This window comes from Excalfactoria chinensis, chromosome 4, assembly GCF_039878825.1.
Source record: "Excalfactoria chinensis isolate bCotChi1 chromosome 4, bCotChi1.hap2, whole genome shotgun sequence".
Classification (NCBI taxonomy): Eukaryota; Metazoa; Chordata; class Aves; order Galliformes; family Phasianidae; genus Excalfactoria; species Excalfactoria chinensis.
Window position 1 is genome coordinate 35,087,883 of NC_092828.1, and position 25,706 is coordinate 35,113,588.

Below are 25,706 nucleotides of genomic sequence, written 5' to 3' on the forward strand. Positions count from 1 at the left end.
TTCGTGAAGATGGTCAGTCTTTTTGCCTTACTCTGTTGCATCTTGGTTGTTTTTTTAAGCCGAATGTTGTTATAAAGCCTTGATTTTCTAAAATCTCATTATCTATTTCTAAAGGCTCCTGTCTTTTCTCTAGTAATTCATTTCAAATTGAGCACCATGACCCAATTCAAGGAGAAACTTGTAAAATACAAGGATATGGAAAGTCCCCCTGAAATCATGTAATTAACAAGTGTTGAGGCACTTTTTGAGTTTCTTGAAAATTAAAACAACATATGCAATCATTCTGCACTCCTTGTAGCTTCTGAACAGTACTACTTGTTATTGGTACCCAATTCTATAACCATGCTGAGACTAACCAAGACATGATTGATCAGAATTGTTAATTTTTATCTCTGTATATCTGTATCAATCAATCAATTTAAAAAATTTCCATCACCCATAAATTCAAAGCACAAAATAAACACATCCAAAGATTCTGGAAGTGATGTTAGGATGAGGTGTAAGAGAGGTCTTCTCCCACTGCTGGATTCCCTTCCTTGTTTTCATCTAGCGTTGTATTAAGTTAGGCAAATTATAGAGTCTTATTTTATTTGGAAGACTGCTATACAGTTCAGACCCTCGTCCTGGTCTTGTTCATTCCACTCCTACTCCTTATGCCTTTGATACGATCAAATCCTTTAAACTGTTTTCTGTTTGTAGGACTGTACTTTTGCAGACAATTACACTCATAATTTCACTCATTTTGGTGCAGAAACCTAAGCATTTATTTGCTCAAAGCTAGAAGTGCAAATAGTAATGTGCACATAAATGGTTAAGGCTGAAAATCTGACGAAGTTAAAGAATTTATTTTGAAGTTATCATTCCAGTCGCATTAGTCACAACTCCAAGTTTCTGCGTCTGTGTATATGTGTAATATATGTGCTATAATTGGAAATTTACTGTCTGCTTTCCATCTTGACTGGTGTATTTCAGTATGGCTCCAAATACATACACTAAAATGACAATATTACATCAGCTGATAATATGGCTTTTTCTAGTTTCAGCAATAGTTGATGACAGGTTTTCTTGGTTTACCTCATACGCATTCTTGATGTTCAGAGGCTGGCCTATAGCAGCTACGTGGCCCACAATGCCCTTGTTCCACTCCAGGCGAATGCAGTTATTTGAAGCTTCTTCTAGGGTCGAACCTTCAGCCACATCAAACAGCCTGCTTACAAGAAACTTCTCGTTAGAGCTATCCTCACAGACCAAGAACAGGGAATAGCGATCAGCAGCTATAAGCTCATGGATATGTAGGAAAATTTTATGGCAAAGTGCTGTGACATCCAAATGACTAGAAATGTCTTTCACAAGTTCTAAAAGCCTTGAGCATCGATCCCCTGCACTGGTCCCAGTCCTTGGAGATTGCAGAGGCATCTGTTCCTTCTTTTCAGAGCCAGAGAGGAAGCTTACTGCTCCTACCGAGTCCTTGACAAAAATCGGCCTTAAGGGTCTGTCAAATTCTGAAGCAGAGATTTTCCTTGCTGGTGTTCCAGAGTTGGTGGTCTCAGGGCAGGCAGGCTGGTGACAAGCACAGGATTCACTCTGAGACTTGGTCCCCTCCTTGCAGACAGGGATGGTATGAATTCTCTCAGCAAACCATGCATTAACCATTTCTCTGTAAAACAAAATAAAATATAGTAAATGATGTAAGTTAAAAATCTTCAGGAACTAATACATTTTGAAGAAGACACTGCAAAGAGGATAACTTTAAACATTTTCATACTGTGAACACGAATGCACCTTTAGAGATTCTCTCCACTGATATTCTCCTATTTTAGGCAGCACTTAGCCTATGTTAAGTGGTACTGTTTTATCCCCCATAAAAAGAAAACTCTTTCTCCTTGAAGGAAATAACTGAATAGGCAGAGGAAGACTGCTTATTATGTGTCTCTCAGAATACAGAAGATCAAAACTTTACGCTAATTTTGTACTTAGATTTTTTAAATTTCAATCATTTTAAAAATGAAACTGAAAAATCTATGAATTGATTTATAAGATGTATAGGTGAATGAAGACAAAGCTTCCTGTTTTAATTCTACTTTTCTATCTTGATTTATCTGTAAGCACACATATCATCAATACAGTAGTATACTTTTTCTTATCAGTGTAATATTCACTCTAATATTTTTCTTGTCCAAAATGTATTGATTCATTTTAATACAGAGCTTTTTATTTCATTTTCTGCGCAACAAGGCTTCCTCACAGCACATGATCTGCTCTCGGTAGAAGTATTTTTTTCTGGATTATATAATGTTTGGTCCTATGAACAGCAAATATCTTATTAAAAAGTCTGATCTCTTGGAAACCTTTCATGGTGGTCATGTTTTAAATTTGGGATATTTTTTATTTGCTCAGCAGACCACAGGAATTTCAAGAGTGAAGCTGAATGAAACCATGGAAATTTATCAGGTTAGTCAGCCGGTGATCGGTTACAGGCATCAGCATATGCTAAATATGCAGAACTTAGCAAATGGCCTTTCTTTTATTAAACTATGTTGTAGAATGCAACACCGTAAGTCAGTTGCTAACTGATAATTCAGAGAAATGTAACTGATTAAAATCTAAAACACACCAATATCATATTTATCAGCAAGCAATCCAAAATAGAAAACTTATCTGCCTTACATTGAGTAGTCTTGAAAGAATTTCTCAGATTTTACAATTGTGTACAACTCATCGGCCTCAGCTGCAGGCAAACATGCTACGGAAAACTAAAATGAGTTTGGAAATTGTGTGACTATAAAAAGAGCACCTGGCAAAAGAAAGTCATGATGTTAATGCACACATTCTACTTCTGTGTGAACTACCTGGAAATTCTTCCCTCTCCTCCAAAACTGTTTAGTTGAGGCAGATTTAATTTAACAAAGCACTGTAAAACTATATTCTTCTCTTATTCACACTAATACAGGGCAAGATAAACACATTTTTTTGTATTTATGTATGGTGTCCTGATTATGCAATACCTTACTCTATGGTTAATATCATTCATAGCCCTAGTGATCTTCATAGAATCATAGAATCACAGAATGGCCTGTGTTGAAAAGGATTACAGTGATTACCAAGTTTCAACCCCCTGTTATATGCAGGGTCACCAACCACCAGACCAGGCTGCCCAGAGCCACGTCCAACCTGGTCTGGAATGCCTCCAGGGATGGGGCATCCACAACCTCCTTGGGCAACCTGTTCCAGTGCATCACCACCCTCTGTGTGAAAAACTTTCTCCTAAATCAAACCTAAACCTCTCCTGTCTCAGTTTAAAACCATTCCTCCTTGTCCTATCACTATCAACCCATATAAACAGTCATTCTTGCTCCTGTTTATACTCTCCTTTCAAGTACTGGAAGGTTGCAGTAAGGTCTCCTCAGAGCCTTCTCCAAGCTAAACAAGCCCAGTTCCCTCAACCTTTCCTCATAGGAGAGGTGCTCCAGCCCTCTGATCATCTTAGTGGTCCTCCTATGGACCCACTTTAAGAGTTCCACATCCTTCCTGTACTGGGGGCCCCAGGCCTCGATGCAGTACTGCAGATGGGGCCTCACAAGAGCCGAGTAGAGGGGGAAAATCACCTCCCTCTCCCTCCTGGCCACCCCTTTTTTAATGCAGCCCAGAACACAGATGGCCTTCTGGGCTGCAAGCACACACTGAGGACTCATATCCAGCTTCTTGTCTACCAAGACTCCCTTGTCCTTCTCTGCAGGTCTGCTCTCAAGGAGATCTTCCCCTAGTTTGTACAAATATCTAGGATTGCCCTGGCCCAAGTGCAACACCTTGCAGTTGGCCTTGTTGAACCTCATTAGGTCCACAAGGGCTCACTTCTCCAGCCTGTCCAGGTCCCTCTGAATAGCTTCCCTTCCCTCCTATGTGTTGACTGCACTGCTCAGCTTGGTGTCATCTGCAAACTTGCTGAGGGTGCACTTGATGCCATTGTTTTTGTCACTGATAAAGATGCTGAAGAGCACCAGTCCCAAGACTGACCCCTGAAGAACACTACTTGTGACCAGCTTCCACCCAGACATAGAACCATTAATCACAGCCCTTTTGCTGAGACCAGTCAACCAGTTCTTAATCCATCGAACAGTCCATCTTTCAAATCCATATCTCTCCAATTTAGAAAGAAGGATGTGGTGAGAGACCATGTCAAAGGCTTTGCAGAAGGCCAGCTAGGTGACATCCATATCTTAAAGGCTGAATGTCCATTGTAGTCACATAAGATATTTGTGAATTTTCTGAAGATGAGAGCATTGAGTTTCATAGAATTATAGAACTGTTTGAGTTGAAAGGTACCATAAAAGGTCATCTAGTCCAGCTCCCAACTCTCTAGTTGTAAGGGTCTTTGTCCAAAGCCACTAAATGAAATATTGGACAGCATTAAGGCAGTGAGAGATTTACCTCTGAGTTCCACAGAGCTAGAATTTCATTCCTCGTTTTTCCATTTTCCATAAAGCTCCTGAAAAAGTGCTTGCTATAGCAGTAATACAGCTCAATCAACAGCTATTATAACTTTCCCAGCAATCTAAAGCTAATCCAATTATTGGAAATGTTATGCCAATAAATACAATGAAATTCCATTGTTATACTGAGTGACTTTTAGTTCATTGCTTAGTTACTTATTATTCAAGGACATAAACTGTTTTTTAAAGTATAATAATAAAAACTACTGATGATCTTTATTAATTAAAGCAGTAATATATACTTTTTGTAAAATCACCTCATTCAAACATTTCTTTCAATGAAGAAACATAAGGAACATTTGATGTATTAATAAGACTTTGATTTTAACTAGTTTACTCTATGGTACTTACACAGCATAAATACTAAATGTGGGAGTTGTGACCATTTATTGCTGAAATAAATAATATGCATACGGCAATGCCACATTTGCAAAAGATATTTCAATGAGAATCAAAATAACATTTATAGCATTCATTCATTTTATAACATTTGAAATCTTCATTTTGAAATTGAATGAAAAAGCAGAATAAAAATTAGTGCTGGCAATGACTAAAATTATCCTTAAGAAAGATAAAAACATCAATGGAAAAAATGGAAAGAATGTGTAAGTAAACCCAGTACAACTTCTAATATAAGTGCTGATAACTTTTTATCATACATACTATATTATATTTCAAGGGTGATTTGCTTTCTGAGGGTTTTTTTTTGTTGTTTTTTTTTTTTTTTTACTTGTTTTGTTTTTATATTAATCTCCTCAAAAGAAGCAATTACTTCAAAATCTTAGCGTTTTCTAAACAAAAGATAGCATCTAGCACTAAGGCTGCAAGTAAGAACCTGAAAATATGAGCTGAGTACATTTAAAACTTCAAACACAAGAAGTAGAGAATAATCAATAGTTTGAAAAGAAGTCTTGTGAGTTGAGCCAGTTTCATGTTTGTGTGGGCTGACTTGAGTTTTGAACACTGAGGACTGGTGCTGGTGTAAAATAAGATTTATATGTGACTGTAATAACTCAGTCTGAGATGGAGAGAGCTTTCTTAAACTAGGCAGCAATTAGATAGAGGAAGCTGTGTGCTTTGTCTATGTGTGATTTATTAATGGATTGGCATGAATCTGTACTGTTGTACTCAGTGACAGCATTTTTTTAGAGGAATCTGGTTATCTACTTATATATAGGAAGTAGAATATGAAATGCTATTATTTTGGTTATCTCTGGTTTACATTGATTTTACAGAGGTGCGTGTGTTGATATAAGGCACAAGGCAGAGAACGATTCAGGTACCCTGTATGGAAAAGCAAAAACTAAAGCAGAATTTCAGTCTGTCATGAAACTTGCCCTTTCATTTATTTTTGAGTGTTGCATACAAGTCTTCTGGCTTGAATAATGTAGTAAGAATAAGTAAAACCAGTACATTCTGAATTCTAATATCTATTCTCAAACTGTGGACATGAAATAATTTAGTATTTACTTCTTTGGCTTTTTGCTCTGTAAAATAAGCACTCTAATGTTTCTCTGTCTTCTGGAGGTTATTGAAGGATGTGGAACATAACTGTAAAACCTTTCCAGTGAAAGTAATTGCATTTCTTTAATAAGGTCTGGCTACTTGTCAGCCATCTGCAGTACTTATGAAGTGCTTTGACATTGAACAGAACTGTACGTGGAGCTTTATAATTATGAGTAACATATTCCTTTACCCCTTAATGCCTCTTAGATGATGGTCCAATAGATGGCCAACACAGTGTGCAGTTCTCAAAGAACTCTGTAGGTTAACAGCATCAACAAAATTTTTACCTATAGTTTTTAAAGCATGGTTTTGAACTTCAAACCATTTAGGCATTTTAGTTTAGGCAACAGGAAAGCTGTTCAAATTCAGTTGGAATAAGAACAGCTGACCTTTTACTGAACACTGTTAACAAGGAAACTATTTAGGTCCTTTTACACACAGATGCAGGTTGAAAAACAGCATTTCACATTAACCGATGTATTCTAGTTGCATGTGGAGTCTAAGAGATGAAGTCTTGAGAAGTGTTGACAATCTGTCCTATTTAACAATGCATGACAAAAGTATTGCTACAAATAACTATTTTCTCAGCAAAGAGTCAGCACAACAGATCCAATACTAGACACATACTGAACCACAAGTGAGATGACTGAACTGGAAATTAGTAACCAATGTTATTTATGACCAAGATGTTATTTTGAAAGGACAACGTGAAGAAACAAACACCCTTGACTATTCTATTCACACGAGCAGCCTTCAATTAGCATTGGCATCGTTAAGAGCTGATAGTAAGGATTGTGGTGAAAGTAAGCTTAGAAGTTACAGCACATTAATCAGAAGGACATGCTGAATTTTAGTGATCTATACAAATAGTTAAAAACATGCAGTGCTTCCATCACAGCAAAGCTTTTCAATCAGTACACAATGGGGAGTTAAGGATATCTGCACTCTTTCCTATGTACAGCATACATCCTTTTATGCACTACATTACTTTACCATAGTTTGAGCTTCCACTTGAAAAAGCTGTGGTTTATGATAGAATTCATAAGCAGGAATAGTTTACTATGAAAAAAAAAAATCTCTAGTTACTTAAATTAGACAAACCTCGTATTTCCTTTATAAAATACAGTTTCAAGGGACCATGATAGTACCGACTGCCGAATTTGGAAGGTGACCTCATTGAGCAGATGATAAATTCTAAGAAATTTTTGAGAGAGTTAAAAAGCAAATGAAGATACAGCAGAAGATGAAACATTTGAAGAAAAAAGAAAAGACTACTGTGAGATTTGTGTGATTCTTCTCCCTATCATCACTTGTATCCAACCACACGTGTATAATCTGCGTTAAGTTATCCCTTGAGAACTTCAGAATGCCTTAGGCTTTCTGGCCCTGGTGTGTTAAGCTGTACAGAAAGTGGATCTGTCCTCAAAAGGAAGAGATTTCTGAGATGAATAAACAAACAAACAAAAAATGAAAATCAGAAGTTGAGAAAACATAGAGACAGATCGGTCATGCAGAAGAGAATACAGACCTGAAAGGAAACCAAGATTGCTTTCTTTTCTGTGCCCTATCAGTCAAACCATGCTGATCTAATTACTCACAGTCTACGAATATTAAGTAATTTCTTGTACCCTTCTTTGCATCACTGTGATTGTCTTCAGAATATACAGCACATTTCCCAAAACACAATGACCAACAATAACAAAAAGCACCTGGTAAAGATGTTCAAAGATTAACAGCCAAATGATAACTGCCTTGCACACATGTAACTATACTACATATTTAAGGCCATACAAATGTGACCATTCAGCAAGCATTAAGTATGTTTTGAGAAAAAGTGGAAAAACAACACAAAAGTACTACTGAGAATCAACTATGATGGTATACTGCATCCTACCTATCTGGCACAAAAATGTGTAATAATTACTGTCCCATAAAAGGAGTAAGTGTTGAGTGGATTTTAGTGAAACAACAAATAACAATTATATTTCTTCTGTTGCTTGCAAATCTTTCATATATATAACGTAATTTTTCAGGTGTGTTGAATGTTTTGCCAGTATTTCACTCAAACCTGCAGTTACTGATAACCCATTTTTCTTCACGGTGTCTGGTATGATACCATGTTTTGGTTCTAAAAGAAAACCAGTGCTGATAATGCACTGATGTCTCTAGTTGTTGCTGAGCAGTGATGCAAGGAGACCATTTCAGTTTTCTGTTTCTCCTACTGTCCTACCAATGACAGGGGGCCCAAGGAGCTGGGAGGAGACAGAATCAAGAGAGCTCATACAAATTGGTCAAAGGGATATTCCATACCATATGACATCATGAAGAAGGAAAGTTTGGAAGGGGTGGGAGTTTGGCTCTTGCTCTGATTTCCATTGCTTGGGGGCTACCTGGATATTGGCCAGCATCTGGGTAGCAATTGTTTGTGCATCACTTGTTACGTATGTTTGTGTATATATATATGTAGTATATATATACTTGTTTGTCATAACTATTATCTTGTTCCTTTTCTCTATCTTAGTAAATGGTTTTATCTCAACCCACAAGTTCGATCTACTTTGTTATTTTCAATTATCTCCCCCATCCCACTGGGAAAGGGCGGAGGGGGGGGGGGGAGCAAACAACTGTGTGGTGCTGAGCCACCTGCCAGGTTAAACTTCAACACAACTTCAGGAGAGGAACTGAATTCAAACTTGCGTACTATACATAGGTCCCTCTGAAAGTAATGCCTCCTATTTATTCCCATGGAAACTACAACTGCTGTCACTGTCAAAGAACACAATAACACTACTTGTTAGAGCAAATTCTCAGCTACAAAACACTACCTTTCAATACAGTCACCACCATTAGCTGTGCATTTTTGCACATGATGAACAAGAGCCTGCACACTATGTTTTTAAAAATCTGCATGGCCATCTGGAATGTTGCGTGTCTGTTAAACATTCAGCAAGCACTGATGAACATCAGTGGGTCCTATATTTTTCACATAGAACAATTCAGTTCCACACCTTTGCTTCATGTGCACTTCCACGTCAGATGCCATTTTGTCAGATTGATTTTTCGCTGCCGTCTGGCACAGGGCAATAAAATGTAACAGAATACTGATGGGAAGATTCAGCCTCTACTGCCATACTATCTACATCCACATCTGATGTCATGCGCCAACATCATAAAATAGGACACATTACTTTCAGAGCAGCTGTCACAGAATGCCAGCTTTCAGGTATCTGAATTCCTGTGGTCTAATCCTGCAATGTTGAAGTCAACAATATTTCATGGCAAGCTTGACTATTTTCTCAAGTGCTTTCCTGAAAATAACCACTAGATGTCTTCAAATTTCTTTCCTGTGTCTAGACATAATTTAGACAGAGAAATCATTTAATGGGTTAACAACTTGAAATCTATTCGACATTAAAGAAAAGTTTGAAAATTTCCACAAGTTACTTGGGTATTAAACTCGCCTTCCCAATTTCTTTCCAGTATGTTCTATTTCACCATCATGTTTGATGTGTTTTTGTCTCCTTTCTAGCTATGGAAAGACTTAAATAAACTGTGCAAGGCCTCATTAGATGGAAGCTTAGAAATGACTGTGAAAAAAAGTGTTTCCCATTTACTAAAAATGTAAAATGACAAGGACAATAATTGTTTTTCCTCTAACCCTTTCCAGTTGTGGTTACTAAAGATGCCATTTCTAACAGCAGTAGGCAAACAGTTTTTGAAGACAAAGTATAACTTGAAGTTGATGTCAATTTTTTCGGCACAACTTGTTCAAATATATAGACTTACATTTAACGTTAACCATGTAAGTGGTCCAACTGATTTCTGTTTGAATACAGATCTAAATGAAGAACTCTGATTCATGACTCAAACCACACTCATGAAAGTGAAATAACCACTTTCTGGAAAAATGAAATAACATAAATCTTGTCTAATGCTCCTATTATTTTTAAAGTAGGAGGCAGATGCTGATTTATTACTTCAAGCATAAGTATTTGAAATGGGAAACTCATTAACAGTCAGTTCTTATATATTTTCAAGTATTTCTTAAACGGCTGCAAGCTTAGTGTTTCACAAGAATGGCTGTCTTACATGGGGACTTCCTAATCACAGTATATAGACAGAGTATAAAGACCTCAGAGGCAGGAGGTCAAATGCTAAAATGTGACCCTTAATTTCCCCTCCGAATGTTTACTTCTCATTCCAGGCTCAAAAATGTTAACAATAACTATGGACCCACTTATTCAGTTCTGGAAAGCAATAGCACAATACCAAGGATGGAAAGTGAAGTTCTCACCTGCCCCAACAACTTTCCATAAGTCTCCAACACTTCACTTCCACTTAAAGTCCCAAAATAGGGGGTTAAGTAAGACTTAAGTGGAACACAGGCTTTGGGCTGGCCCTCTGTTCTGGGGCGAGTTCACCATAATGCATAAATAAATGGGAAAATATATATATTTCACTAAGCAAATATATTTTGTGGCTATATTTTCAGTGCCAGACCTAATGTGAAATTACAACTACTGAGTAATTCACAAGAGCCATTTGAGCAGGGTTTCTTTTCTGGCACTTTGTAAATAGTTCCTTTTGTATTTAATGTGTCTCTCTCTCTTTAAGTCCTATAAGTCAAGAAACATTCCATATAAATTTATCTATGTTTCTTTGCCAGTGAAAGACTTGTATTCTGTGATTTTATTAATTATATTTATTCATTTAATCATGACAAAAGCAAAATGTTTCCTCTCTTCTGCTGAAAATGAAAATAAGTTGTAGCACATTAATTCCACTCTAGAATGTGCTGTCTAAACTGGCTTTTTTATTTTGAATCTGGATCACGTATTCCCACACAATTCATCTTTAATCTAGCATTTAAATAAGCATAAGTATAGTCTTTAATATTTAATTGTGCTTCCTTTGATCTGACGACATCATAGGTGGTGTGTCATGATTTTAATACTTGTTTGTTAGCTAGCACGATTTCTATTCCCTATGGATAACCTCAACTCAGCGTTTCTTCCCAGTTGCCATAAATTTAGTCCTTGTTTTCTATATTCATCCTATTAACAGCAGTAAGAATGGAAATGAGTTTCAAACAAACGCCTACTCATGTTATCACAAGTACCGTAAGTTACCCTGAAACAAAAGAAGGCAGAAAGATGTTAACTAAAAGTAGTTAGACCACATTTTATTTTCTACCTGGCCTCTAAGGTTTACCAATTATATTTTAATTAATGTGTTGTGATTGCCTGTTCATTTACCACCTAGGGCAAACAATAAGTAGTAAAAGCATATTCTCCTTGCAGATGCTCCGTGCTATCTGCTGATTAGTTTACCTTCAGGCCAAAAATTCTTTGTGGGAGTTGAGATTATAGCTTTTGAGGGATTGAAGATATAAATTGCTAGTAAGTGATTTCTAACTGTTTCTCAAATGATGTTTTCCTCAGTGTACGGTATTTGCTGCTTTAGACGTTGTTTCCAAAATAGTCAGGCACAGACCTAACTTTACTTCCAAGAATACATGCCAGAATTACTTAATCACATTTACAACTTCGTTAATGTGGATAACATTCCTAACCTTCCTGAATGCTTTTTGAGTCAGAAGGTTAAAATATTTTGGGATGATCTTAATACTTGCAGTTATCAAGAAAGGCAAAAGGATTTGAAGACTATTTATAATCGAGACAACTATGGAGATCACTAAACTTACAAGAAAGCTTTCCAAGATTTCATAAAAATGATTTTTTTTTTCTGCATATCTTTCTCAGAAAAGCTCTATAAGCATCTAAAAAAAGTAAGTGGGAGAAAATATTCTGATCCCTGTATTAACACCTCTGCTTCCTGTGGCTTTCAAGCCATGGGCCGTGGGTCTGCAGTCCTCTTGTAAATGCTTCAGATAAAATAACTTAGAAAAGCAAGTCCACTTTCAGCATATCTGAACAATCTGTATAGGATTCTGTGCCTCCATGGGAAAATTCTAAGGGCTCCTTCAGTCAGAGAGTTTAAAAACCACTGCCTATTTTCCATGGTCACAATAGGCATAAGTATGGCTCACACTTGTTTGTTCTTAGAAAAAACTACTGACATATGAAAGAACACTAATCCTAAGAAAAGCTATAGGCCAAAACACATTTCAGTACAGAAAATTGTATATAGCTCTATCTCTGATAATCAGAATTGCCATATAGTTGCTCTAAAAACTCATTTCTTTTCAATTAAAAGAAATGAAACACATTACCAAAGTAATAGCATAATGATAGATAATCCTCATGAGATTAAGTATCAGATATCCAACTCAAGAAGAAAGACGTTTCTGAGATGCCCTCTAGACACAGAGATTAGAAGGCAGACATCCGAAGCACACCAGGCAGCATACCTCAAACTGACCGTCCACCAACCATCAAGAAGACAAAAAAAACCCAAACTGTACTTATTTTCAAAGTGATAAAAGTAATTGATATATTCAAGTTGTGCGAGCTCTGAATGCCAGCAAAGTACAGGTTCCCAGTAAATACCACATCTGGAAGTGCCATGCTCTTAAGGACCTTTATTTTTCCAAAAAACAACTCCACCTTAATTCATTTGTAAATATTTTGTAGCCCTGCTTAATAAGCCAAGATGTAGTTATAACAAAATAACCTATTTCCAGTGAAAGACATACTTGGTTTACCATACATTTAGGAAGCCTGACAAAAACTGTCTGGAACAATGCCTCTAACCAAGAGAAGAATTTTTACACTGGTTGTTTTGGCAGTCCGCTGTGTGCGATCGCTAAGAGAACCTAAAGAGAATCACTCTTGTATCTGTAAGAGTAGGGACAAGCAAAAGTCAGAAATGCAGAAGTATTCCACAGAGAGATGGAATACATATCAAGTTTGAGCGTGATGATGCATGGATCGTTTTTTAAGGGAACATAACGTGATAAATCTTTAGGAAGATGAAAAGGGTAATGGATTCGGCCATAAAAGCCATGCAGTTTTGTGACAATAGCATCTAATTATACTTAATAGCTTCTGAGAGCTACAAAGAGCCTTAAACAACAGTATGCGTAAATACTAGATAGTCTAAAAGAAGTAGTTTTACTTGAAAACTTTTCTGCTTTCTAGGAAGTAAAAATGTGCTGTGCAATTCCAGAGCTTTGAAAGGAAAATACAGCAAAAAATGAAGGAATAAAACAAACTGCTTAAATGGGGTAGCACCCAGGCATTTAGGAAGTCTCGAACACCTAAGTGTGCAGTAAGACACTCTCTGTACAGCAGGTTTGCCAGCCAGAAGACTGAATCCCTAAGTGAGCCAAATTCATCTCTGATTAAACATCTCTGAGAGTGTTGGTGACATAGTTCCCCTTTGCTGATCTGTACTTTGATCATACTGTAACACTTGGTGGATAATAGCTATTTATATCATCTCTGTATGTCACTTATCTCCCCGGTGCAAAATAAAGTAATAAATAGGTGATTCTGTAGCTTCCCACTCATGGGATCAGTTTTTGTTCGTATTCTGGAAGCAGGGATAAATGTAAAGCTATTAGTCTGTACTGCAGGTTTGTGTGATTGCAACCTTGTGCTGCACAGGTGGAAGTCAATCGTCACAGCTTTAGAACAGAATTTGTCAGAGCACCCAGCCATCGGAGACCGGGGGAAGGCAGTGATGTGCCCTGCCTCACTCTCTGTCTACCACAAGGCTCTGCAGGATCAAAAGACAAGGTCTAAAACCTTTGTACACAATTATATTCCAGGACACATTTCAAGGGAGAGGACAAAAGCTGGTATAAATTTGTTAAACAGATGACCTGCATACCCCTTCTCCTATCACTCTCCCACTTGTCACACCCACATTAAAAACAACAGTTAATACAAATCAATAAAATAATATAATGAATAACAGCAAATTCTTTGCTTTCATGTGCCACTCTGCTAGAACAATGTGTAATTTAAATGACGAAAACTGATACCAATATCAGACTGACCTATGCAAAATGGAGTAGTTATCTCCAGTTCCATGAATATATTGGCTTATGCAACTCTGTACTTAAAATCTGCAGCATAAGCCCACCCGCGGTATTTAGTTCTTAAGTAGTGACTATACACCTAGTTCTACAAACTACTTATTTTGGTAGTAATTAACAAAGCACGGCAGAATATAGTACATATAGGTATGTATGTTATTTGATACCTTGCATAAAACAAAATTAGGTTCTGATTCAAAGCCGATTATCGTCAGTAGAAAGGGCTTGCATCATAAATGGTTGAGCTGGTGATCTGTGTGCAAATACTTGAAAAAGAGATACAGAAAGTTTTGCCAGCAGCGATCCTGCCTAGCAGCGTGAAGTAGAACGCGCCTCTGTGCTCTGTGAGAGACCAGGTTAACTAACATCGAGCACTGCTGCTTTCAGGACGCGTGAGGAATTTGCATATTATGAAGGAAAACAAAACAGAGGGAAGTAAATTAAGATTAGAAAACAGTCAAAATAGGCTCAAAGAACGTTTTTTTGCCTTGACAGAATAAGTTTACTGCTAAGTAACCAAAGCACTCAGAGCACAGTCTGTTCCTGTATTGCTGTTGTACAACTAACACAAAGCGTAACATTAAACGTTAGGGTGCTTTTTTCTTTTCAAGCTCTAGCACACCACAGCAATGTAGAACATCAAGACTTTTTGTCAAAAGAAATCAATTCTTTCAGACTGCTCAGGTTTACGGGATATCAGTTCAGCGAATAAAATCTGGACCACCACGCAGTCGGGTAACTCTTAACTTGTCTCATCAAATCCAAGCTGTTTTATGAAAGAGGTATTCCTTGTTAAATATTCATAGCTTGCTATTTAGACAGTAAGTAAGAGACAAAAAGCAAACTAAAACATTCCACGCAAAGCAACAGAGAAACTAAACTAAAACAATGTTTCCACCACAGTAAAACATTATGGAATTACTGCCAAGCAAGATCTCCAAGTCGACTGCTTTTCTGCAAAGCCTTCTGTAAAAGCAGAGGCATCGCTGTCACGAAGACATGCCTGAATTGTATCTTGTGAACTGCTGCCTGTTTCAGACTCACACAAACACAAAGCTGTGCTTCAGCAGAAAAAACCCAAAAGGACTAACCAAACCTCTCCGTGGGGAAAACAAATCTGACACGGCGGTTACTATTAATTAACATTCTTATTTGTTCAATACTACTTCCAGTTTCCAAAGGAAGTGTGACAGGCTGAACTAATAAAACGCTACTTCTCAAAGCTGCTAACCTCCTATTTCCTGGGCAAACAAGCTACCCTTCGGTTCCATACCATGCACTATTGTTCAACAGAGCAGCAAAGTTAACTACATCCATCGGTTACAGCTACGCACAGCCCTTTTAAAAAAAAATCAACACTTTCAAGACCTTCTTAAAGGCATTTTTGTTACTTTTCTGTCAAATGAGCTTAAGGAAGAAGCAGCAGAAGAAAGGGGACTGTGTGACAGATGGTCGCTAGAAAGCAGGCGACCCCTGAAGCTTTCTAGCTTGCTGTGAGTCAATTATTAATGGGGGATTTCTCTTCTTACCGCCCCATCCCATGCGGAGAGGAGCGGCAGCAAAGCCTCCCTCAGAACGCATCCATCCCCGCTAAGTGACTTGGGAAAGAAGCAAATCGGCAGCGGTGAGCAGATGGTGCAAAGCGGCTCAGGAACAGGAGAGGAGACGAGAGGAGAAGTGAGCCCGCGGAGATGGCGTGTCCGAGGCACAGACCGCAGGACTTACTGACCCGAGCTCTCCACTGGGATGTACCGTGGGAGCTGCAGATCTCCTGTGCTCTGCATCCCCACCGCTTTGTTTATCGGAAAATATTCAAAATGGAAACCTGACTCCACTTCTAAAAATAGCTGAATTTACTGAGTTTCAACTTGAAGTCCCACTGCTGAAGTGTGACAACGGTATGCAAATACCTCGTCTTATCTCCAAAAGGCAGCATGTCAAGCCACTGGGGGAAAGCCTAGACGAGCTCTCCGGGTCTTTACATTAGCTCTTCGCAAAAAAAAAAAAAATAATAATAAAAAAGAAGTAAAACCCGATAAAAATAAAATGCAAATAAAAATAAAGAGGGCAGGGCAGGGCAGGGAAGAGCAACCGCCGCGAGCGTTCAGCCGCGGGGAACTCGCCGCTTTGCCCGCCCCGGGCCGCAGCCCCGCTCCGCGCTGCCCCCTGCCGGGCTGTGCGGCGCCGCTCCCTCCCCCGCTCCGCCGGCGTCCCCGGCCCGGCCGGGCTCGGCGCTGCGGGAGCTGCGGGACCCGCCGCAGGAGCCCCGGGTGGCCGCCCGTGGCACGGGGAGCTGCTCGCCCAGCCGCCCGCGGCTCTCGGCTCCCGCGCCGCTTAGCCCCGCGCTCTCCGTCGGGACGTCAGAAAACTGAGGAGCTCGCAGGTCGAGCAGCACTTTGTTTTGAGAGGACCAAGTCCTGGCACACCCTCCCCCCCGCCCCGGACGGAGAAGACGTTATGTGAGGCTCCCGCTTATTTCTGTCCAGTTCGCAGGGCAGTTCGTAGTGCAGTGCCCGCGGCTCTCCAGAAGTCGAGCGAACCCGTTTGGGAACAGCCCGAGCAACACGCGACTGAAGCGGGGCCGCGGGCAGAGCCCGGCGCTGGGACAGCTCCTTGTGCCGGAGGGGAACCCAAACTCGGCGCGGCCCCGCACGGCCCCGCACAGCCGCAGACGGCCGGGAGAGCGGGAGGAGCCGGAGCCGGGCAGCGCCCGCCTGGGAACGGCGGTGGCAGCGAGACGGAGCCGCTCCTGCCCGGCTTCAGCTTGGGCTCCTTCGAGGGTGGGGGTGGGGGAACAGCTTTTTCATTTTCTTCGGAGGCAGCGAAGGGAAACCGAGCAGCCACCTTTTGCCGGCAGGGAAGGATCTGTCCCTCCCGCCGCCTCCCAGCCTTACCTTGTGGCTTTCCTGACAAAGTAGGAGCGGGTGAAGTCGCAGTGATCGTCCAGCCACGCTTCCACCGCTTCCTGCTCGAGCGAGGGGTGGCAGCTGCGCTCCATGCTCCGCTCCGCGGCCGCTCTGCCTCCCCTCCGTGCCGCCGCCGCTGTCTCTTCCCCCGTCAGCGGGGCCCGGGGCGCGGGGCTCCCTCCCTTCCTCCCTTCCTTCCCCTGCCGCCGGGGCTCCCGGCCTGCCGGGGCCGGCTCCCAGGTGCTCGCCCGGCTCGGGCGGCAGGAAGCCCGCGTCCGGCCCCGGCCCCAGCCCCGCCGCCGCACCTCAGCGCATCCCCGGCCGCGGCAGGCAGCCGGCTCCACCTCCCGCAGCGCCCCGGGGGGCTGCCGCGCCCCCGCCCCGCCCGGTTCGCCTCGGAACGGCCGCGGAGCACCGGCAGCAGACCCCGGGCTCGGGCTGGCGATGCCCGGCGCTGGGGAAGGCGAAGGAGGCGTTTATGTGCGCCGGGAGTGCTGCGGGACGGCTGGTCCGGGCGGTCCGCGCGGGGCAGGGAAAAGCACAAAGCGATGAAAAAGTAAGTTGTGAGTCTGGCAGAGGGACCCCCCTTCAGTTATTCTCCTTTCGAGATGTGGCCTGCTTAAGCCCGCTTGAAAAGCTGCGGAAGTAGAAGTCTTCTCGGAGTGTTTCACGGCTGAGTGTCAGCTTGAGTTCGAGTAGGAAATCCCCGGCTTTTCGATCCTTCATCCAAAAAGCTTTTAAATTCGTTTGAGTCCTCAAATGAATACATCCTAGCTCTGAAGATGCTCCGGACTCACAGCTGCTTTTTTTTCCCCTCTACTATTAGAAAGCAGCATTAGAAACCTGGGTTAGTGCCAAGCATCGCTTTTATGTCTTGTAGTTCCACTCTGTGCTATACATGTGTGCACTAGTAATTTACCAACTGCATTCACAAAAGAGAAAATGGAATGCACATATATTGTTTCCTGTGTCATCTATGTACATAGGGCGTCTTTGAAGGCAAGACATCAATAACGAAAACCAGCATTTTACTGTGGAAAGGAATCTTTGGGGTCTTTAAAGTGATTGTCTGATATAATAAACTGAGAAAGACTTTAAGTTTGTCTGCCCCTCTTAATGCCTGTCGGTGCACACGGGGTGATGCACTTCAGATGGAGGACGCAGCCCCACACACCTCTGCAATGCTCTGCAGTGGTTCTAGAGCCTTGCCTTCAGCTCCTGGCAGAAGAAGTGGGATTCTGCAGGGTGAGCAGAGGCTGCAGCAGGAACTTCACAGCAAAGTGACTGAGAGCCTGTCTGTGAGCTCGGGGGGAATTTTTTCCTTTGTCTTTGTGTAACATCTGTCTTCTGGCTGTAACTACTTGTGTAATACTAGGCAACACGGAAAGGGAAGGTTTACATCAACATAACTCCTTATAATTCAATTTAAAAAACAAATCTCAGAAGCACACATGGAGCAAAATGTGAAGATAAACTGCTTAAGGCGTGCTGCGAAATTCAAGCCACTATTCAAGGCAAAGAGGAGTCTTTCAACAGGGAAATTCAGAATGCAGTAAACCACAGAAGCAGACAACATGGCAATAAGGGAGTGAGGTGTTTAGTGTCAGAACCTGAAAAGCGTGATCTGTTAGGAAAAAAAATAAACTTGTCATGTAACTCATGGATTTCTACTTTAACTGTTTCATTCAGAACAGGGCTTTGAGGCTACACTGGTCATGGTGATAATTATCAGATCATTTCCCTGAATGGTCTCGTATAGGATACTGAGCACAGTCCTGCACATCTCATCCTCAAAAGCTACTGCAGAATTATCACAGTTGGTCTAGAAGGGAAATCCAGAGCTGACCAAGCAGATGGAAATCTCTCTTCTGTAAGGAGAGAGAAAGAGATTTTTCACATAGGGATGAATGCAAACATATAATTTCATTTCTGGCATTTAAAATGCAATAGGATTTGCTCTCTGTCTCATTGGAGAATAACAAGATAATGGTCAACAAAATTATGTCAGCTGCAATACATACCATCTCATTTCATGTGATTACGAGTAGCATTAACAGAAATAAGCATTTGTACTGTAGTAAGATTCAGTAAATACCAGACAAGAATAAATAAGCGTTGTACTGAGCTCTGTAAACAGTAGTGTTAAGGTCTATGCTTAATAATGATAATCATAGAATGGGTTGGGTTGGAAGGGACCTTAAAGGTCACCAAATTCCAACAAAAGTCCAGGCTTGCTGAAAAGTGAGAGTGCAGCATCCCTGCTCATGCCACAAGGTACTGGGACTCTGGTGAAGCTTATTGGACTGTGAACAGCTGCCCAGGATGGGGGAATGTGCATTTGACTTTGTACCAGAGGAGGGGAAGTTGGGCAGGGCCGCAGTGCACTTTGCACCAGGCTGACAGCCACTCAATTAGCCATCCTGCAGATATGAATCAGTGAAGTCAGTGCAGGTGATCGTCCTCCTGTGAATTCAGTGGTAAAATATCAGTTCAAATACTGCTACCCAAGCAAAGAATTGCGTAGTCTCTCTCAAAATAAATCACAAAAATGGAGACGTTGGGGGAAAAAATTGATACTTTCTCCATATCTGATGGATTTCCATGAATAATAACGAACATGCTGTTTTCATTTTTAAGGTGACAGGAGGGGGTGGAGGCCAAGCATAACAGAGCAGTGAATGTTATAGGTGGAAACATTTTTCATAGTTTTGGCTTCCAAAGTCCTGTGAAAAAGCTCCACGCATCTTAACTCACACCCAGCTTTCCAGTTGCTTGCAGAATTTGGACGACAGAACTGTTGTAGCTGTAAAGTTGAAAAGGATCTGTGGTAATGACCCACGAGTTAGTATGGTCAGTTTGCATTTAAAAGCTACTTGTAGCAAAGCAGGGTGCTTGAGAGCTTCATACAGAAACCAGAATGCTTTTCCTGAGGAGGCCCATTCTGTGTTGGGACTGGTTGAAAGAAAAGCTTTTAAGTTTTTGTACATTTTGCAAATACTGTAACATAAGAAGATGAGAAAGTATTTCATGTTATGCATTATGAGTACTTTGTGGTTTGTTGGTGTTGTTTGGGGTTGTTCTTTTTTTGTTATTTGCAAGGCACATGAATCGGAGATGCTACTAACTCATGGTCAGATGTAAGAATATGACTATAGAAAAAATATGCAATCAGATTAGTATTTATGTGATATTTATGATCAAAGAACCCTTTATTTATTTAAAAGAACCCTTTATTTATTTAAAGCTCACTTATTTCTATAACTCTCCCACTTAAAAGGGAAGAAAATAAGGTTTCAAATGTCACCACAGTTGACTTGTTTGTCTGACTTAGTCATTAGATGAATTTGAGCAGTATTAGCATTGCTAAGAAGTGGGAATGTCTTATTGACTTTCTTCCATCCCTTAAATCTGGACAACAGTTGGTCCATTTTGGCTCCTAAAACAAATTTAGGGCTGGGTCGTATTGACAGTGAGACTAGAATATGATAAGGGAGAGGAAACTATTCTGCTTCCTTGCTAGCCAGCACTTTTACGCACATGCAGATATGTACACAGTGGAAGAATCTCAGTATTAGCAAAGCAAGTTTTCATTTCTCTGCCACTATTTCGGATGTACAAGGAGGATGAAATAGCAACCAAATTGTGATTCATTCAATTGTTAATTCGGTGATGAAAATACTAAATCATTAGAATTTCTTATCAGTTTATTCTCTCAGTTCTTCCCAAATAATAATTGGATTGCTTCCCAAATAAACATAGTCCTGCAGAGCTGCTCACTCATTGTATAACCTGCCTTCTCCTCTGGGATAATGTTACATATGTCCTACAGGAAGCCATGTAAAATAGTAGCTTCCTCCTATTTTGATTTGAATGTCATTGAGCATTTGCGTCAATCAAAATACCATGCAAAATTATTGTTCACCCCAGGAAAACAGCAGCTTCTCTAAATAGTTTGTAGTACACAGACATTTGTCTGGAAAATCCTGTCTGATTTTATGTCCTGAAAAACATTATTCAGAATTTGAATTTTAACATATTAGCATTTAGAGTCTCAGGATAAAGAGACTGTTTGAAGACTGATGCTGAGTTTCTCTTTCTCCGCCTTCTCTGGTTTAAATAGCGCTAGTTATCTCAGTTCTTCCCCGAATGTCATGTTTTATAGCCCTCTGATCATTCTATCTCACTGTGGGTATTTCCCGGATTGTCTCTGCCATTCCTGTGGTGTCTCACTGAGTTAGGATCAAGTAATCTAGTTGAACACTTATCAGTACCAAATGAAACGGAAGGGATATTCTGTGTACCCTGCAGGCTCATACAGTCCCCCCTGGGTATGTGTTCTTGGCAGCAGTCTGATCTTGACTCATGGTGACCCACTGTAATCTGTATTCCTTTTTCCTAAAGAGTTGCCATGTAAGAGTTGCATGTTCCCTGTGCACCTGCTTCCTTCTGCCTAAAAGTACTTTCTTCTCTTCAAACTTTTACATTTCATCTTCTGATAACACTCCATTTCTCCAATTAATCAACATTATTTTGAATCCTACATCTGCTCTCCAGTGTATTCTCGGCCTTGCCAAACGAAGTGCAAATTTGCTGAAGGACATGGGTCTGGGCAGTGACTGGGATGGCAAAATTGTAACCAGGATTCTCAGCATTATTTCTGGTTTATTTAACCAGTTTCTGATCCTTACATGCCCAAACCACACATTCACTGAATATACAGACACAGACCTGATCAAAGTAGAGAGGCTATGCAATGTTTATGCCATGGAATAAAAGCAAACTCAGTGTACTGACTGGTTCAAGTGGGGAGACTACAATGATGTGCAAATGTGCACTCATGTAATCAGTTTCCAGTTACATCAATTAGACGCTTCTGGGCTTCAAATATGTTCAAAATTGAAGCTTTAATAATCCTTCTCTATTTATTTATTTATTTAAATTAATACATATATTCAGAGTTTAAATGGGAAGCGTTAGGTAAGTAGGAATTTGTGTAAGCCAGATTTGATTCTAGGCCCTTCTCAGTGTACAAGGAACAATTTTTCTTTTTTCTTTTTCTTTCTTTATTTTTTTATTATTATTTTTTTAAGTATCAGTTTTGTATGTGTCTGCACAAATAATTATGAAGGTAAATTATAAGATGCTTTTTTTGTGTTGTTTTTTTTTTTTTTTTTCCCCTAATCATGGTTAATCGTGGTTGCTGGAAGAAGGAGACCTCAGCATGAAAAAGAAAGAACAAAGTGATGGACTAAATGAAGCAAAGATTAGTCAAATGTTTCTTTAACATGCTTTCTTGCAATTGGGACCACGTTGCTCTAGGATTATATGAGTTACTTAAGAATGTAAGGAGGAGAATCCTAACTGGAGCAGTGGAATGCTCTTAACCTATGTCAGTGGATTTTGTTTGCAGCTTCGATCTCTCTGTATTCTCCACTGACAATTATAAAGAATTGGCCAAGTATATAACTAAAGGCATTTTCCCCACCAGTATGAAGTTCTATGCTATTTCTCTCTTTCATGTTTTCTAGACATAGTGCTAATTCACTCAAGGTTTTACAGCAGATAAATTCTGTATCTGCAGAACAGAGTGGTATGCATATCAGAATCTGTTGAGGATCTGATCAACCCTGGCACAGCAGTTTATACAGCTTGGTGTTTTCTGTTGTTAATATTTGTGTAGCATAGCACGACAGAATTGGAACATGGGGGAATAATCTTGAGGAAAGCAAGAAGCACCTCCAATGACGGTGATCTCAAGTTTTCATCGTAACAGGTCACAGGATCTCACAATTCAGCATTAATGCAAGGTTTTAGAAAGTCTGCCATTTTTATATAGGGTCTCGAATACAGCACATCTCCAAGTACAGATAATTTTCCTTGCCAATCTATCAATTTCTATCATTTTGCATTGCATTTATCTGTCTTCAGTATCATGTATGGATCCTACTGCTTTGTTTGTTGTTTTCTTCCAGTAGATTAGAAAGCCATCTACTATACCATTTATACATTCACAGACCATAATTCTCTGTTAAGCTTCTCACAAAGAATTTCTAAGTCCTCCCTGTCAGCACACATTATTAGCAGAGCTTATTTCAACACAAGTCCTTGCTTTTCTGGATATGTTGTCTTTGGCACATTTTCAAAGCCGTGATCTCTCTGAAATCACAGACAGGTTTAACAGCTCCAGCAACTCCTACCAGCCGTCTCCTATCACACTCAATAAGAGTAACTTTTACCTGTTGCCTACCCTTTGCTTTGAGAATGAGTGTCTATTACTGGGGTCTGGTATTACTATTTATTTCATTTCAGAGTCCCCACTCTTCAAATTGCCATCTTCCTACTTGGATATAAGAATTCAGCTACTTGTTTTTGTGATTAACAGCTTTGTCTCCTGTGTGTTAAAATATAGTCCAGACCTTACAAAATGAACTTATTTGGTCTATATTCAGTTTCCTGCCCTTCCCATTATTTATCATTCTATAACTTTCTGTCATTTGCAACTTTTTCAGGCAGTAATTTTCTATTTTTATTTAGATCATTCAGTGTGGTTTGGGATCACTTAGCAAGGACCACACTGATGGTATACATTGTTTTGTTCTGTTTTGCATTTTACCAGATTTTTTTGTAAAACTGTGAGCCAAAGTCCTACAGAAATCTGCAGTTGTTTACTTTATCAAACATACATAATCTCATGGGAAAACAGGAAGGGTTTCTTTCTGACAAAATCTATTTTCTATCTAACTGTGCTGACTGGCGTTAATTGTACTATCATCCTTTAATTGTACACTGATCGTTTCCTGTACCAGCCTTTCCATCAGTTTTCCTGACATTGATGTCAGACAAAATGATCTACAATTTCCTTATTAAATAATGGAACAATGCTTGCTTCTCTTCTGTCTTTGGGAACTCGCCTGGGATTTCAAGACATGTTTTTCATAGTTTGGTTCTTTTCAATTTTATCTTACTGATGTTTTAGGCTGGTTAAACAGGTATTATTTTACTTCCTCATATTTTGGAATCCTAGTAGTGACCATCCGAATTTCTACTTCAATAGATTATGTGAGGAATATTTTACTGACAGAGCTGATCAACCTTTCTACTTATTACTATCAATATGAAATCTTCATAGTCCAGAATGTGTAGCATAAAAAAGGTGTTTATACTGTTGACTTCATGGCATTATCCTACCATAAAGAGGGAAAATGCAGTTAATCAGAAACCCTGTGAAGTATTTGCTATACCCTATGGTGCACAGAAAATTTGTATCACTATGAAGTCTCAGTACAGATAGGAATAGGTAATAAATTTGGCTAGTGCCAAAGTTTTAAAGCATTTTATGAATCTAAAACTCTTTCAATGACATTATTTATTTAGAGTAATAGCAGACTTGATCTTGTCCAGATCCCAAAGTAATTAACTACTTAACATTTCCTAGTGATCTATGTGGGGGAGATTTTTGAAAGATGAGGTGTTCCTTTGACCAAACTTTACTTAACTGAATAAATTAACTCTTTTTTAACCCACTATGAGTAAACATACTATGAGTAAAACAGTGGTCTGATTTAGTGATGAGAACAAACTTCACTGGTATTCTGTACGCATCACTGATTCTAGAAAAATATTTATGAATGAAAGTCATTGCTACACTTTCTAAACAACACAATTGGAGTAAAACTTCTTTGTATTGGAAGCTGTACAACAAATATATCTTTTGCTTGGGTGGGGACATCATCAGATAGTCACTCTTTTTAATGGAATAGTGAGGGAAATAGAGGTTTGGACCCAGTCCAATACTGAGTCTACAAGTAAGCACAGTATATATCACTGCACTATTATGCAGTGGGCATAAAAATTGTTTTTAATGCATTTTAGGAATGTGTAGACAAATTCTGGTAATTAAATAATGTTAATCAGTGGTTGTGAAGGTTCAACAAAAATTAAACAGTAAAAGATTACTTACACATAACGTCAAAATTATAACCTAAATGTACAACCACAAAGCATTCAGTGTTCTAAACAAGTGAGGGAAATGTGTAAGGAAGATTTTTTTGTTTGTTTGTTTTGTTTTGTTTTGTGTTTTGAATGGATGTGGGATAGTCAGAATCCTTGCATTTTCTGCTTCAGCTTTCATGCCCATTGCTGAAGTCATCTGTGGTATAGACATTTATTCAGCCAAAGGAATCTGAATGAGTCTATTCACAGTGTACCACTGCTGATCCCAAATCAGCTGCTATCTGATGAAGAGCTGTTCCCCCAGTGGCTACTCATTCTACCTCCTCTTTATATTTTTTTTAAGCTTTGGCTGACGTGCGGATCTGGAGCCTTCAAAACCATTTGATGCTAAGCAATTGGTTTCTTTACAGTAAGTAGAAGAAACCAATTGTAGATCAAGACAGTAAAATAGATTTTTCAGATTCTCCCATCAGATACCTTGGGGTCATCGCCACCATGCCTTCCTGAAGAACTGACTGTATTTCTCAGGAAAATAGCAAGTGATCTAAGAGCAACAAGGTCCACATTGTCATGGCTACACGCCTTCCCACGTGAGATGCTTTGTTTCTCAGAGTGCTACTTACATTTCATCACTGGCAAGTTGCACACTGTTTCTGAGGCAGAGGCTGTCTCTGTCCACGTGGTTCTGCAGCATTTAGAATAATCATTCCTTCACGTGTTGCTGTAAAACCAACACAAATGACAGAATAAAACATTTTTTTGTTGGAACCCAAATACAATTTGTATTTCTTGAAAACTTTTCTATTAATCAGTGTCCTCCCATTACATTCATGAAGACAAATAGTTGTC

General features: G+C 39.7%; 1 protein-coding gene across 6 annotated transcripts in view; it reads right to left on the reverse strand.

The window, feature by feature from the left end:
* PDE5A (phosphodiesterase 5A) overlaps positions 1-17,931 on the reverse strand; it is a 63,390-nt gene extending 45,459 nt beyond the window's left edge. For 2 of the 6 annotated variants that reach the window (XM_072336681.1, XM_072336680.1), the window contains exons 1-2: positions 16,893-17,931; positions 1,075-1,657 (exon numbers count right to left, since the gene is read on the reverse strand). In XM_072336681.1, the coding sequence (XP_072192782.1) occupies positions 1,075-1,657; positions 16,893-16,996 (687 nt within the window). In that variant the 5' untranslated portion in view covers positions 16,997-17,931. Of the gene's footprint in view, positions 1-1,074; positions 1,658-15,527; positions 15,700-15,727; positions 15,864-15,908; positions 16,105-16,892 lie in introns of those variants that run through there. The other 4 variants (XM_072336686.1, XM_072336685.1, XM_072336682.1 and 1 more) reach the window with 3 other exon arrangements.
* Between the last annotated feature and the right edge of the window lie 7,775 nt (positions 17,932-25,706).